The 16,934-nt window shown below is 40.4% G+C and overlaps 1 protein-coding gene across 1 annotated transcript in view; it reads left to right on the top strand.

Annotated features, from left to right (window-relative positions):
* LOC102810002 (coiled-coil domain-containing protein 93-like) overlaps window positions 1-16,934 on the top strand; it is a 145,701-nt gene that overhangs the window by 11,105 nt on the left and 117,662 nt on the right. Inside the window, exons 6-7 of the mRNA XM_085499934.1 lie at window positions 336-490; window positions 1,099-1,264. Of these exons, the coding sequence (XP_085356060.1) occupies window positions 336-490; window positions 1,099-1,264 (321 nt within the window). The remainder of the gene's footprint in view (window positions 1-335; window positions 491-1,098; window positions 1,265-16,934) is intronic.

The raw sequence follows: 16,934 nt of genomic DNA, 5'->3' as shown, positions 1-16,934 counted from the left end.
CTACAAATTTGGAGACTGCGCCCTCTTGTGTTGACATAGAGTAGAAGGAGAATTATTTGCTCAGTGATTTAAAATGATACTGACTTAATTAATAACTTATAATAATAAATTAAAAAAACAAGCAATTTTGCTCAATGAAAAGGACTGAAACAGTCTTATATTATTGTTGTTACAAATTGACATTTAATAAGTTTGTACCATGAGAAGTTCTCTCCCATAAGGCATTGCAAATAAATTCTCAGTCATGAAAAATTAAGACTGTTAAATTCGCAAAAGTTGTATAAAAAAATATATTACAGTTAACAAAATAAATGTAATTGTTGTTTTATTTCAAGGACATTGAGTTTGAAAAGCAGAAATCCGAATGTTTTGGTTCTATTAGAGGTGTTAAAGATTGCTACAAACCGAGGAGACGATATCGTAGATCTCACGAATTGAAAAGTCACCAAGAAGAACTAAGAGTGCAGTCTACACTGTTAGAGTATGGCAGGTATGCTTTCAGAGATTGTACAAAAGTCAATTCATGTTTTAGGACACCAGTCAAATGTCACAGTCAATGTGCTACACCATGGGTGAAATGTCATGTATACAATGTATGTAAAATTAATTGTTTGATGACTCAAAATTTGAATACACACTGCAGCACAACTGTTAGCAGATGCACAAAATATTATCTTCCAATTAAATTAAGACAGTGTGCAGTCTATACCATTCCCAACTAAGTGAACATTTTTTATTTTTAAAGTAATTTTATTTCATTTCAAAATTACAAATACACAGTCTAGAAAAAAACCCCAAAAAACTAGAAAAAGTTTGAAACATTTTATGTGAAAATATCTCTCTATTGCGTTACCACAACTGTTGATCATTTGCTACTGAGCAGTGCATTTGTGTTTGTTTGCTTGTAAACATTTGTTTAGCTAATTAATGATTTGCTCAAATCATTTGTAATTTTAATTAATGAAGATTTATATGTGACCTGAAAACATGAATTATATAATTATAATAATGCATTAAAAATGTTGGTTAGCATGTTTTTTTTTATTTTTATGTTAATTGAGTATAAAATAAAACTTACATGTACTAATTGATATCCAGGAAATTGGGTCACTTGCAGTCCGCAAAGGCTCAAAAAGCTGATGAAACTGATGGTACAAAGAAAGCAATATCTGATGCAATGGACAAAGGTGATGACCTCGCTAACTGGATGGCTGATGAGAAACGAATCAAAGATCTAATGAAAGGCATGTCAATTTCTGAGGATGTAAGTGGACACTGATCAATAATGTTTGTAGCATGATTTTATTTTGCTAAGCATTCCTTAACCAAACATGTATACCCCAGGATTGTGTCAATCATAAATCAAATAACATTCATCATTGTTAGTGAACTAGACTAGACATATTTTGTTGTAAATCAAAAAAAAAAAAAACCTTCAAAGTAAACATCAATTTGGCTTTGTGATTCACCTACAGTGAGTCAGTGAGTGATGAGTCATAGTAACGAGTCAGTGAGGAATGAGTCACAGTAAGTGATGAGTCACATTAAGTTATGGATTGGTGAGTCACAGCGAGTGATGAATCACAGTGAGTGATGAATCACAGTAAGTTAGTTATTGGTGAGTCACAGTAAGTGATGAGTCACAGTAAGTTAGTGATTGGTGAGTCACAGTAAGTGATGAGTCACATTAAGTTAGGGATTGGTGAGTCACAGTAAGTGATGAGTCACAGTAAGTGACGAGTCACAGTAAGTTGGTGATTGGTGAGTCACAGTGAGTAATGAGTCACAGTAAGTGATGAGTCAAATTAAGTTAGGGATTGGTGAGTCACAGTAAGTAATGAGTCACAGTAAGTGATGAGTCACAGTAAGTTAGTGATTGGTGAGTCACAGTGAGTGATGAGTCACAGTAAGTGGTGAGTCACATTAAGTTAGGGATTGGTGAGTCACAGTAAGTAATGAGTCACAGTAAGTGATGAGTCGCAGTAAGTGATGAGTCGCAGTAAGTGGTGAGTCATATTAAGTGGTGAGTCACAGTAAGTAATGAGTCACAGTAAGTAATGAGTCACAGTAAGTGATGAGTCACATTAAGTCAGGGATTGGTGAGTCACAGTGAGTGATGAATCACAGTGAGTGATAAGTCAAAGTAAGTTAGTGATTGGTGAGTCACAGTGAGTGATGAGTCACAGTAAGTGGTGAGTCACATTAAGTTAGGGATTGGTGAGACACAGTGAGTGATGAGTCACAGTAAGTTAATGATTGGTGAGTCACAGTGAGTGATGAATCACAGTAAGTTAGTTATTGGTGAGTCACAGTGAGTGATGAGTCACAGTAAGTTAGGGATTGTTGAGTCACAGTGAGTGATGAATCACAGTGAGTGATGAGTCACAGTAAGTTAGTGATTGCTGAGTCACTGTGAGTGATGAGTCACAGTAAGTGGTGAGTCACATTAAGTTAGGGATTGTTGAGTCACAGTGAGTGTTGAATCCCAGTGAGTGATGAATCACAGTAAGTTAGTTATTGGTGAGTCACAGTGAGTGATGAGTCACAGTAAGTGATGAGTCACATTAAGTTAGGGATTGTTGAGTCACAGTGAGTGATGAATCCCAGTGAGTTAGTGATTGGCGAGTCACAGTGAGTGATGAGTCACAGTAAGTGGTGAGTCACATTAAGTTAGAGATTGTTGAGTCACAGTGAGTGATGAATCACAGTGAGTGATGAGTTACAGTAAGTTAGTGATTGGTGAATCACAGTGAGAGACGAGTCACAGTAAGTGGTGAGTCACATTAAGTTAGGGATTGTTGAGTCACAGTGAGTGATGAATCCCAGTGAGTGATGAATCACAGTAAGTTAGTTATTGGTGAGTCACAGTAAGTGATGAGTCACAGTAAGTTAGTGATTGGTGAGTCACAGTAAGTGATGAGTCACATTAAGTTAGGGATTGGTGAGTCACAGTAAGTGGTGAGTCACAGTAAGTAATGAGTCACAGTGAGTAATGAGTTACAGTAAGTGGTGAGTCACATTAAGTTAGGGATTGGTGAGTCACAGTGAGTGATGAGTCACAGTAAGTGGTGAGTCACAGTAAGTAATGAGTCACAGTAAGTGATGAGTCGCAGTAAGTGATGAGTCATATTAAGTGGTGAGTCACAGTAAGTAATGAGTCACAGTAAGTGATGAGTCACATTAAGTTAGTGATTGGTGAGTCACAGTGAGTGATGAATCACAGTAAGTGGTGAGTCACATTAAGTCAGGGATTGGTGAGTCACAGTGAGTGATGAATTACAGTGAGTGATAAGTCACATTAAGTTAGGGATTGGTGAGTCACAGTGAGTGATGAGTCACAGTAAGTTAATGATTGGTGAGTCACAGTGAGTGATGAATCACAGTAAGTTAGTTATTGGTGAGTCACAGTGAGTGATGAGTCACATTAAGTTAGGGATTGTTGAGTCACAGTGAGTGTTGAATCCCAGTGAGTGATGAATCCCAGTGAGTGATGAATCCCAGTGAGTGATGAGTCACAGTAAGTGGTGAGTCACATTAAGTTAGGGATTGTTGAGTCACAGTGAGTGATGAGTCACAGTAAGTTAGTGATTGGTGAGTCACAGTGAGTGATGAGTCACAGTAAGTGGCGAGTCACATTAAGTTAGAGATTGTTGAGTCACAGTGAGTGATGAATCACAGTGAGTGATAAGTCACAGTAAGTTAGTGATTGGTGAATCACAGTGAGATGAGTCACAGTAAGTGGTGAGTCACATTAAGTTAGGGATTGTTGAGTCACAGTGAGTGATGAATCCCAGTGAGTGATGAATCACAGTAAGTTTGTTATTAGTGAGTCACAGTAAGTGATGAGTCACATTAAGTTAGGGATTGTTGAGTCACAGTGAGTGATGAGTCACAGTAAGTTAGTGATTGGTGAGTCACAGTGAGTAATGAGTCACAGTAAGTGGTGAGTCACATTAAGTTAGGGATTGTTGAGTCACAGTGAGTGGTGAGTCACAGTAAGTAATGAGTCACAGTAAGTGATGAGTCGCAGTACGTGATGAGTCATATTAAGTGGTGAGTCACAGTAAGTAATGAGTCACAGTAAGTGATGAGTCACATTAAGTTAGTGATTGGTGAGTCACAGTGAGTGATGAATCACAGTCAGTGGTGAGTCACATTAAGTCAGGGATTGGTGAGTCACAGTGAGTGATGAATTACAGTGAGTGATAAGTCACAGTAAGTTAGTGATTGGTGAGTCACAGTGAGTGATGAGTCACAGTAAGTGGTGAGTCACAGTAAGTGGTGAGTCACATTAAGTTAGGGATTAGTGAGTTACAGTGAGTGATGAGTCACAGTAAGTTAATGATTGGTGAGTCACAGTGAGTGATGAATCACAGTAAGTTAGTTATTGGTGAGTCACAGTGAGTGATGAGTCACAGTAAGTGATGCGTCACATTAAGTTAGGGATTGTTGAGTCACAGTGAGTGATGAATCACAGTGAGTGATGAGTCACAGTAAGTTAGTGATTGGTGAGTCACAGTGAGTGATGAGTCACAGTTAGTGGTGAGTCACATTAAGTTAGGGATTGTTGAGTCACAGTGAGTGTTGAATCCCAGTGAGTGATGAATCACAGTAAGTTAGTTATTGGTGAGTCACAGTGAGTGATGAGTCACAGTAAGTGATGAGTCACATTAAGTTAGGGATTGTTGAGTCACAGTGAGTGATGAATCCCAGTGAGTGATGAGTCACAGTGAGTGATGAGTCACAGTAAGTTAGTGATTGGTGAATCACAGTGAGAGATGAGTCACAGTAAGTGGTGAGTCACATTAAGTTAGGGATTGTTGAGTCACAGTGAGTAATGAATCCCAGTGAGTGATGAATCACAGTAAGTTAGTTATTGGTGAGTTACAGTAAGTAATGAGTCACAGTAAGTGATGAGTCACATTAAGTTAGTGATTGGTGAGTCACAGTGAGTGATGAATCACAGTAAGTGGTGAGTCACATTAAGTCAGGGATTGGTGAGTCACAGTGAGTGATGAATTACAGTGAGTGATAAGTCACAGTAAGTTAGTGATTGGTGAGTCACAGTGAGTGATGAGTCACAGTAAGTGGTGAGTCACATTAAGTTAGGGATTGGTGAGTCACAGTGAGTGATGAGTCACAGTGAGTGATGAATCACAGTGAGTGATGAATCACAGTAAGTTAGTTATTGGTGAGTCACAGTGAGTGATGAGTCACAGTAAGTGATGAGTCACAATAAGTTAGGGATTGTTGAGTCACAGTGAGTGATGAGTCACAGTGAGTGATGAGTCACAGTAAGTTAGTGATTGGTGAGTCACAGTGAGTGATGAGTCACAGTAAGTGGTGAGTCACATTAAGTTAGGGATTGTTGAGTCACAGTGAGTGTTGAATCCCAGTGAGTGATGAATCACAGTAAGTTAGTTGTTGATGAGTCACAGTAAGTGATGAGTCATATTAAGTTAGGGATTGTTGAGTCACAGTGAGTGATGAATCCCAGTGAGTGATGAAGTGGTGAGTCACATTAAGTTAGGGATTGTTGAGTCACAGTGAGTGATGAGTCACATTAAGTTAGTGATTGGTGAGTCACAGTGAGTGATGAGTCACAGTAAGTGGTGAGTCACATTAAGTTAGAGATTGTTGAGTCACAGTGAGTGATGAATCACAGTGAGTGATGAGTCACAGTAAGTTAGTGATTGGTGAATCACAGTGAGAGATGAGTCACAGTAAGTGGTGAGTCACATTAAGTTAGGGATTGTTGAGTGACAGTGAGTGATGAATCCCAGTGAGTGATGAATCACAGTAAGTTAGTTATTGGTGAGTCACAGTGAGTGATGAGTCACAGTGAGTGATGAGTCACAGTAAGTGATGAGTCACATTAAGTTAGGGATTGAGTCACAGTGAGTGATGAATCACAGTGAGTGATGAGTCACAGTAAGTTAGTGATTGGTGAGTCACAGTGAGTGATGAGTCACAGTAAGTGGTGAGTCACATTAAGTTAGGGATTGTTGAGTCACAGTGAGTGATGAGTCACAGTAAGTGGTGAGTCACAGTAAGTAATGAGTCACAGTAAGTAATGAGTCACAGTAAGTGATGAGTCGCAGTAAGTGGTGAGTCACATTAAGTTAGAGATTGTTGAGTCACAGTGAGTGATGAATCACAGTGAGTGATGAGTCACAGTAAGTTAGTGATTGGTGAATCACAGTGAGAGATGAGTCACAGTAAGTGGTGAGTCACATTAAGTTAGGGATTGTTGAGTCACAGTGAGTAATGAATCCCAGTGAGTGATGAATCACAGTAAGTTAGTTATTGGTGAGTCACAGTAAGTAATGAGTCACAGTAAGTGATGAGTCACATTAAGTTAGTGATTGGTGAGTCACAGTGAGTGATGAATCACAGTAAGTGGTGAGTCACATTAAGTCAGGGATTGGTGAGTCACAGTGAGTGATGAATTACAGTGAGTGATAAGTCACAGTAAGTTAGTGATTGGTGAGTGATGAGTCACAGTAAGTGGTGAGTCACATTAAGTTAGGGATTGTTGAGTCACAGTGAGTGTTGAATCCCAGTGAGTGATGAATCACAGTAAGTTAGTTATTGGTGAGTCACAGTGAGTGATGAGTCACAGTAAGTGATGAGTCACATTAAGTTAGGGATTGTTGAGTCACAGTGAGTGATGAATCCCAGTGAGTGATGAGTCACAGTAAGTGGTGTCACATTAAGTTAGGGATTGTTGAGTCACAGTGAGTAATGAGTCACAGTAAGTAATGAGTCACAGTAAGTAATGAGTCACAGTATGTAATGAGTCACAGTAAGTGATGATTCGCAGTAAGTGATGAGTCATATTAAGTGGTGAGTCACAGTAAGTAATGAGTCACAGTAAGTGATGAGTCACATTAAGTTAGTGATTGGTGAGTCACAGTGAGTGATGAGTCACAGTAAGTGGTGAGTCACATTAAGTTAGGGATTGGTGAGTCACAGTGAGTGATGAGTCACAGTAAGTTAATGATTGGTGAGTCACAGTGAGTGATGAATCACAGTAAGTTAGTTATTGGTGAGTCACAGTGAGTGATGAGTCACAGTAAGTGATGAGTCACATTAAGTTAGGGATTGTTGAGTCACAGTGAGTGATGAATCACAGTAAGTTAGTGATTGGTGAGTCACAGTGAGTGATGAGTCACAGTAAGTGGTGAGTCACATTAAGTTAGGGATTGTTGAGTCACAGTGAGTGTTGAATCCCAGTGAGTGATGAATCACAGTAAGTTATTGGTGAGTCACAGTGAGTGATGAGTCACATTAAGTTAGGGATTGTTGAGTCACAGTGAGTGATGAATCCCAGTGAGTGATGAGTCACAGTAAGTGGTGAGTCACATTAAGTTAGGGATTGTTGAGTCACAGTGAGTGATGAATCACAGTGAGTGATGGGTCACAGTAAGTTAGTGATTGGTGAGTCACAGTGAGTAATGAGTCACAGTAAGTGGTGAGTCACATTAAGTTAGGGATTGTTGAGTCACAGTGAGTGGTGAGTCACAGTAAGTAATGAGTCACAGTAAGTGATGAGTCGCAGTACGTGATGAGTCATATTAAGTGGTGAGTCACAGTAAGTAATGAGTCACAGTAAGTGATGAGTCACATTAAGTTAGTGATTGGTGAGTCACAGTGAGTGATGAATCACAGTCAGTGGTGAGTCACATTAAGTCAGGGATTGGTGAGTCACAGTGAGTGATGAATTACAGTGAGTGATAAGTCACAGTAAGTTAGTGATTGGTGAGTCACAGTGAGTGATGAGTCACAGTAAGTGGTGAGTCACAGTAAGTGGTGAGTCACATTAAGTTAGGGATTAGTGAGTTACAGTGAGTGATGAGTCACAGTAAGTTAATGATTGGTGAGTCACAGTGAGTGATGAATCACAGTAAGTTAGTTATTGGTGAGTCACAGTGAGTGATGAGTCACAGTAAGTGATGCGTCACATTAAGTTAGGGATTGTTGAGTCACAGTGAGTGATGAATCACAGTGAGTGATGAGTCACAGTAAGTTAGTGATTGGTGAGTCACAGTGAGTGATGAGTCACAGTTAGTGGTGAGTCACATTAAGTTAGGGATTGTTGAGTCACAGTGAGTGTTGAATCCCAGTGAGTGATGAATCACAGTAAGTTAGTTATTGGTGAGTCACAGTGAGTGATGAGTCACAGTAAGTGATGAGTCACATTAAGTTAGGGATTGTTGAGTCACAGTGAGTGATGAATCCCAGTGAGTGATGAGTCACAGTGAGTGATGAGTCACAGTAAGTTAGTGATTGGTGAATCACAGTGAGAGATGAGTCACAGTAAGTGGTGAGTCACATTAAGTTAGGGATTGTTGAGTCACAGTGAGTAATGAATCCCAGTGAGTGATGAATCACAGTAAGTTAGTTATTGGTGAGTTACAGTAAGTAATGAGTCACAGTAAGTGATGAGTCACATTAAGTTAGTGATTGGTGAGTCACAGTGAGTGATGAATCACAGTAAGTGGTGAGTCACATTAAGTCAGGGATTGGTGAGTCACAGTGAGTGATGAATTACAGTGAGTGATAAGTCACAGTAAGTTAGTGATTGGTGAGTCACAGTGAGTGATGAGTCACAGTAAGTGGTGAGTCACATTAAGTTAGGGATTGGTGAGTCACAGTGAGTGATGAGTCACAGTGAGTGATGAATCACAGTAAGTTAGTTATTGGTGAGTCACAGTGAGTGATGAGTCACAGTAAGTGATGAGTCACAATAAGTTAGGGATTGTTGAGTCACAGTGAGTGATGAGTCACAGTGAGTGATGAGTCACAGTAAGTTAGTGATTGGTGAGTCACAGTGAGTGATGAGTCACAGTAAGTGGTGAGTCACATTAAGTTAGGGATTGTTGAGTCACAGTGAGTGTTGAATCCCAGTGAGTGATGAATCACAGTAAGTTAGTTGTTGATGAGTCACAGTAAGTGATGAGTCATATTAAGTTAGGGATTGTTGAGTCACAGTGAGTGATGAATCCCAGTGAGTGATGAAGTGGTGAGTCACATTAAGTTAGGGATTGTTGAGTCACAGTGAGTGATGAGTCACATTAAGTTAGTGATTGGTGAGTCACAGTGAGTGATGAGTCACAGTAAGTGGTGAGTCACATTAAGTTAGAGATTGTTGAGTCACAGTGAGTGATGAATCACAGTGAGTGATGAGTCACAGTAAGTTAGTGATTGGTGAATCACAGTGAGAGATGAGTCACAGTAAGTGGTGAGTCACATTAAGTTAGGGATTGTTGAGTGACAGTGAGTGATGAATCCCAGTGAGTGATGAATCACAGTAAGTTAGTTATTGGTGAGTCACAGTGAGTGATGAGTCACAGTGAGTGATGAGTCACAGTAAGTGATGAGTCACATTAAGTTAGGGATTGAGTCACAGTGAGTGATGAATCACAGTGAGTGATGAGTCACAGTAAGTTAGTGATTGGTGAGTCACAGTGAGTGATGAGTCACAGTAAGTGGTGAGTCACATTAAGTTAGGGATTGTTGAGTCACAGTGAGTGATGAGTCACAGTAAGTGGTGAGTCACAGTAAGTAATGAGTCACAGTAAGTAATGAGTCACAGTAAGTGATGAGTCGCAGTAAGTGGTGAGTCACATTAAGTTAGAGATTGTTGAGTCACAGTGAGTGATGAATCACAGTGAGTGATGAGTCACAGTAAGTTAGTGATTGGTGAATCACAGTGAGAGATGAGTCACAGTAAGTGGTGAGTCACATTAAGTTAGGGATTGTTGAGTCACAGTGAGTAATGAATCCCAGTGAGTGATGAATCACAGTAAGTTAGTTATTGGTGAGTCACAGTAAGTAATGAGTCACAGTAAGTGATGAGTCACATTAAGTTAGTGATTGGTGAGTCACAGTGAGTGATGAATCACAGTAAGTGGTGAGTCACATTAAGTCAGGGATTGGTGAGTCACAGTGAGTGATGAATTACAGTGAGTGATAAGTCACAGTAAGTTAGTGATTGGTGAGTGATGAGTCACAGTAAGTGGTGAGTCACATTAAGTTAGGGATTGTTGAGTCACAGTGAGTGTTGAATCCCAGTGAGTGATGAATCACAGTAAGTTAGTTATTGGTGAGTCACAGTGAGTGATGAGTCACAGTAAGTGATGAGTCACATTAAGTTAGGGATTGTTGAGTCACAGTGAGTAATGAGTCACAGTGAGTGATGAGTCACAGTAAGTAATGAGTCACAGTATGTAATGAGTCACAGTAAGTGATGATTCGCAGTAAGTGATGAGTCATATTAAGTGGTGAGTCACAGTAAGTAATGAGTCACAGTAAGTGATGAGTCACATTAAGTTAGTGATTGGTGAGTCACAGTGAGTGATGAGTCACAGTAAGTGGTGAGTCACATTAAGTTAGGGATTGGTGAGTCACAGTGAGTGATGAGTCACAGTAAGTTAATGATTGGTGAGTCACAGTGAGTGATGAATCACAGTAAGTTAGTTATTGGTGAGTCACAGTGAGTGATGAGTCACAGTAAGTGATGAGTCACATTAAGTTAGGGATTGTTGAGTCACAGTGAGTGATGAATCACAGTAAGTTAGTGATTGGTGAGTCACAGTGAGTGATGAGTCACAGTAAGTGGTGAGTCACATTAAGTTAGGGATTGTTGAGTCACAGTGAGTGTTGAATCCCAGTGAGTGATGAATCACAGTAAGTTATTGGTGAGTCACAGTGAGTGATGAGTCACATTAAGTTAGGGATTGTTGAGTCACAGTGAGTGATGAATCCCAGTGAGTGATGAGTCACAGTAAGTGGTGAGTCACATTAAGTTAGGGATTGTTGAGTCACAGTGAGTGATGAATCACAGTGAGTGATGGGTCACAGTAAGTTAGTGATTGGTGAGTCACAGTGAGTGATGAGTCACAGTAAGTGGTGAGTCACATTAAGTTAGGGATTGTTGAGTCACAGTGAGTGTTGAATCCCAGTGAGTGATGAATCTCAGTAAGTTAGTTATTGGTGAGTCACAGTGAGTGATGAGTCACATTAAGTTAGGGATTGTTGAGTCACAGTGAGTGATGAATCCCAGTGAGTGATGAGTCACATTAAGTGATGAGTCACATTAAGTTAGGGATTGTTGAGTCACAGTGAGTGATGAGTCACAGTAAGTTTGTGATTGGTGAGTCACAGTAAGTGGTGAGTCACATTAAGTTAGGGATTGTTGAGTCACAGTGAGTGTTGAATCCCAGTGAGTGATGAATCACAGTAAGTTAGTTATTGGTGAGTCACAGTGAGTGATGAGTCACAGTAAGTGATGAGTCACATTAAGTTAGGGATTGTTGAGTCACAGTGAGTGATGAATCCCAGTGAGTGATGAGTCACAGTAAGTGGTGAGTCACATTAAGTTAGGGATTGTTGAGTCACAGTGAGTGATGAGTCACAGTAAGTTAGTGATTGGTGAGTCACAGTGAGTGATGAGTCACAGTAAGTGGTGAGTCACAGTAAGTTATGAGTCACAGTATGTAATGAGTCACATTAAGTTAGTGATTGGTGAGTCACAGTAAGTGATGATTCGCAGTAAGTGATGAGTCATATTAAGTGGTGAGTCACAGTAAGTGATGAGTCACATTATGTTAGTGATTGGTGAGTCACAGTGAGTGATGAATCACAGTAAGTGGTGAGTCACATTAAGTCAGGGATTGGTGAGTCACAGTGAGTGATGAATTACAGTGAGTGATAAGTCACAGTAAGTTAGTGATTGGTGAGTCACAGTGAGTGATGAGTCACAGTAAGTGGTGAGTCACATTAAGTTAGGGATTGGTGAGTCACAGTGAGTGATGAGTCACAGTAAGTTAATGATTGGTGAGTCACAGTGAGTGATGAATCACCGTAAGTTAGTTATTGGTGAGTCACAGTGAGTGATGAGTCACAGTAAGTGATGAGTCACATTAAGTTAGGGATTGTTGAGTCACAGTGAGTGATGAATCACAGTGAGTGATGAGTCACAGTAAGTTAGTGATTGGTGAGTCACAGTGAGTGATGAGTCACAGTAAGTGGTGAGTCACATTAAGTTAGGGATTGTTGAGTCACAGTGAGTGTTGAATCCCAGTGAGTGATGAATCACAGTAAGTTATTGGTGAGTCACAGTGAGTGATGAGTCACATTAAGTTAGGGATTGTTGAGTCACAGTGAGTGATGAATCCCAGTGAGTGATGAGTCACAGTAAGTGGTGAGTCACATTAAGTTAGGGATTGGTGAGTCACAGTGAGTGATGAGTCACAGTAAGTGGTGAGTCACATTAAGTCAGGGATTGGTGAGTCACAGTGAGTGATGAATTACAGTGAGTGATAAGTCACAGTAAGTTAGTGATTGGTGAGTCACAGTGAGTGATGAGCCACAGTAAGTGGTGAGTCACATTAAGTTAGGGATTGGTGAGTCACAGTGAGTGATGAGTCACAGTAAGTGGTGAGTCACATTAAGTTAGGGATTGTTGAGTCACAGTGAGTGTTGAATCCCAGTGAGTGATGAATCACAGTAAGTTAGTTATTGGTGAGTCACAGTGAGTGATGAGTCACAGTAAGTGATGAGTCACATTAAGTTAGGGATTGTTGAGTCACAGTGAGTGATGAATCACAGTGAGTGATGAGTCACAGTAAGTGGTAAGTAACAGTAAGTTATGAGTCACAGTAAGTAATGAGTCACAGTATGTAATGAGTCACAGTAAGTGATGATTCGCAGTAAGTGATGAGTCATATTAAGTGGTGAGTCACAGTAAGTAATGAGTCACAGTAAGTGATGAGTCACATTAAGTTAGTGATTGGTGAGTCACAGTGAGTGATGAATCACAGTAAGTGATAAGTCACAGTAAGTTAGTGATTGGTGAGTCACAGTGAGTGATGAGTCACAGTAAGTGGTGAGTCACATTAAGTTAGGGATTGGTGAGTCACAGTGAGTGATGAGTCACAGTAAGTTAATGATTGGTGACTCACAGTGAGTGATGAATCACAGTAAGTTAGTTATTGGTGAGTCACAGTGAGTGATGAGTCACAGTAAGTGATGAGTCACATTAAGTTAGGGATTGTTGAGTCACAGTGAGTGATGAATCACAGTGAGTGATGAGTCACAGTAAGTTAGTGATTGGTGAGTCACAGTGAGTGATGAGTCACAGTAAGTGGTGAGTCACATTAAGTTAGGGATTGTTGAGTCACAGTGAGTGTTGAATCCCAGTGAGTGGTGAATCACAGTAAGTTAGTTATTGGTGAGTCACAGTGAGTGATGAGTCACATTAAGTTAGGGATTGTTGAGTCACAGTGAGTGATGAATCCCAGTGAGTGATGAGTCACAGTAAGTGGTGAGTCACATTAAGTTAGGGATTGATGAGTCACAGTGAGTGATGAGTAACAGTAAGTGGTGAGTCACATTAAGTCAGGGATTGGTGAGTCGCAGTGAGTGATGAATTACAGTGAGTGATAAGTCACAGTAAGTTAGTGATTGGTGAGTCACAGTGAGTGATGAGTCACAGTTAGTGGTGAGTCACATTAAGTTAGGGATTGGTGAGTCACAGTGAGTGATGAGTCACAGTAAGTTAGGGATTGTTGAGTCACAGTGAGTGTTGAATCCCAGTGAGTGATGAATCACAGTAAGTTAGTTATTGGTGAGTCACAGTGAGTGATGAGTCACAGTAAGTGATGAGTCACATTAAGTTAGGGATTGTTGAGTCACAGTGAGTGATGAATCACAGTGAGTGATGAGTCACAGTAAGTTAGTGATTGGTGAGTCACAGTGATGAGTCACAGTAAGTGGTGAGTCACATTAAGTCAGGGATTGGTGAGTCACAGTGAGTGATGAATTACAGTGAGTGATAAGTCACAGTAAGTTAGTGAGTGATGAGTCACAGTAAGTGGTGAGTCACATTAAGTTAGGAATTGGTGAGTCACAGTGAGTGATGAGTCACAGTAAGTGGTGAGTCACATTAAGTTAGGGATTGTTGCGTCACAGTGAGTGTTGAATCCCAGTGAGTGATGAGTCACAGTAAGTGGTGAGTCACATTAAGTTAGGGATTGGTGAGTCACAGTGAGTGATGAGTCACAGTAAGTGGTGAGTCACATTAAGTCAGGGATTGGTGAGTCACAGTGAGTGATGAATCACAGTGAGTGATGAGTCACAGTAAGTTAGTGATTGGTGAGTCACAGTGAGTGATGAGTCACAGTAAGTAGTGAGTCACATTAAGTCAGGGATTGGTGAGTCACAGTGAGTGATGAATTACAGTGAGTGATAAGTCACAGTAAGTTAGTGATTGGTGAGTCACAGTGAGTGATGAGTCACAGTAAGTGGTGAGTCACATTAAGTTAGGGATTGTTGAGTCACAGTGAGTGACGAGTCACAGTAAGTTAATGATTGGTGAGTCACAGGGAGTGATGAATCACAGTAAGTTAGTTATTGGTGAGTCACAGTGAGTGATGAGTCACAGTAAGTGATGAGTCACATTAAGTTAGGGATTGTTGAGTCACAGTGAGTGATGAATCACAGTGAGTGATGAGTCACAGTAAGTTAGTGATTGGTGAGTCACAGTGAGTGATGAGTCACAGTAAGTGGTGAGTCACATTAAGTTAGGGATTGTTGAGTCACAGTGAGTGTTGAATCCCAGTGAGTGATGAATCACAGTAAGTTAGTTATTGGTGAGTCACAGTGAGTGATGAGTCACATTAAGTTAGGGATTGTTGAGTCACAGTGAGTGATGAATCCCAGTGAGTGGTGAGTCACAGTAAGTGGTGAGTCACATTAAGTTAGGGATTGGTGAGTCACAGTGAGTGATGAGTCACAGTAAGTGGTGAGTCACATTAAGTTAGAGATTGTTGAGTCACAGTGAGTGATGAATCACAGTGAGTGATGAGTCACAGTAAGTTAGTGATTGGTGAATCACAGTGAGAGATGAGTCACAGTAAGTGGTGAGTCACATTAAGTTAGGGATTGTTGAGTCACAGTGAGTGATGAATCCCAGTGAGTGATGAATCACAGTAAGTTTGTTATTGGTGAGTCACAGTGAGTGATGAGTCACAGTAAGTGGTGAGTCACATTAAGTTAGGGATTGTTGAGTCACAGTGAGTGTTGAATCCCAGTGAGTGATGAATCACAGTAAGTTAGTTATTGGTGAGTCACAGTGAGTGATGAGTCACAGTAAGTGATGAGTCACATTAAGTTAGGGATTGTTGAGTCACAGTGAGTAATGAGTCACAGTGAGTGATGAGTCACAGTAAGTAATGAGTCACAGTATGTAATGAGTCACAGTAAGTGATGATTCGCAGTAAGTGATGAGTCATATTAAGTGGTGAGTCACAGTAAGTAATGAGTCACAGTAAGTGATGAGTCACATTAAGTTAGTGATTGGTGAGTCACAGTGAGTGATGAGTCACAGTAAGTGGTGAGTCACATTAAGTTAGGGATTGGTGAGTCACAGTGAGTGATGAGTCACAGTAAGTTAATGATTGGTGAGTCACAGTGAGTGATGAATCACAGTAAGTTAGTTATTGGTGAGTCACAGTGAGTGATGAGTCACAGTAAGTGATGAGTCACATTAAGTTAGGGATTGTTGAGTCACAGTGAGTGATGAATCACAGTAAGTTAGTGATTGGTGAGTCACAGTGAGTGATGAGTCACAGTAAGTGGTGAGTCACATTAAGTTAGGGATTGTTGAGTCACAGTGAGTGTTGAATCCCAGTGAGTGATGAATCACAGTAAGTTATTGGTGAGTCACAGTGAGTGATGAGTCACATTAAGTTAGGGATTGTTGAGTCACAGTGAGTGATGAATCCCAGTGAGTGATGAGTCACAGTAAGTGGTGAGTCACATTAAGTTAGGGATTGTTGAGTCACAGTGAGTGATGAATCACAGTGAGTGATGGGTCACAGTAAGTTAGTGATTGGTGAGTCACAGTGAGTGATGAGTCACAGTAAGTGGTGAGTCACATTAAGTTAGGGATTGTTGAGTCACAGTGAGTGTTGAATCCCAGTGAGTGATGAATCTCAGTAAGTTAGTTATTGGTGAGTCACAGTGAGTGATGAGTCACATTAAGTTAGGGATTGTTGAGTCACAGTGAGTGATGAATCCCAGTGAGTGATGAGTCACATTAAGTGATGAGTCACATTAAGTTAGGGATTGTTGAGTCACAGTGAGTGATGAGTCACAGTAAGTTAGTGATTGGTGAGTCACAGTAAGTGGTGAGTCACATTAAGTTAGGGATTGTTGAGTCACAGTGAGTGTTGAATCCCAGTGAGTGATGAATCACAGTAAGTTAGTTATTGGTGAGTCACAGTGAGTGATGAGTCACAGTAAGTGATGAGTCACATTAAGTTAGGGATTGTTGAGTCACAGTGAGTGATGAATCCCAGTGAGTGATGAGTCACAGTAAGTGGTGAGTCACATTAAGTTAGGGATTGTTGAGTCACAGTGAGTGATGAGTCACAGTAAGTTAGTGATTGGTGAGTCACAGTGAGTGATGAGTCACAGTAAGTGGTGAGTCACAGTAAGTTATGAGTCACAGTATGTAATGAGTCACATTAAGTTAGTGATTGGTGAGTCACAGTAAGTGATGATTCGCAGTAAGTGATGAGTCATATTAAGTGGTGAGTCACAGTAAGTGATGAGTCACATTATGTTAGTGATTGGTGAGTCACAGTGAGTGATGAATCACAGTAAGTGGTGAGTCACATTAAGTCAGGGATTGGTGAGTCACAGTGAGTGATGAATTACAGTGAGTGATAAGTCACAGTAAGTTAGTGATTGGTGAGTCACAGTGAGTGATGAGTCACAGTAAGTGGTGAGTCACATTAAGTTAGGGATTGGTGAGTCACAGTGAGTGATGAGTCACAGTAAGTTAATGATTGGTGAGTCACAGTGAGTGATGAATCACCGTAAGTTAGTTATTGGTGAGTCACAGTGAGTGATGAGTCACAGTA

Source organism: Saccoglossus kowalevskii, chromosome 6 (assembly GCF_978046115.1).
Source record: "Saccoglossus kowalevskii chromosome 6, keSacKowa6.1, whole genome shotgun sequence".
In the NCBI taxonomy this organism is placed as follows: domain Eukaryota; kingdom Metazoa; phylum Hemichordata; class Enteropneusta; family Harrimaniidae; genus Saccoglossus; species Saccoglossus kowalevskii.
This window is presented reverse-complemented; position numbering and strand designations above follow the sequence as displayed.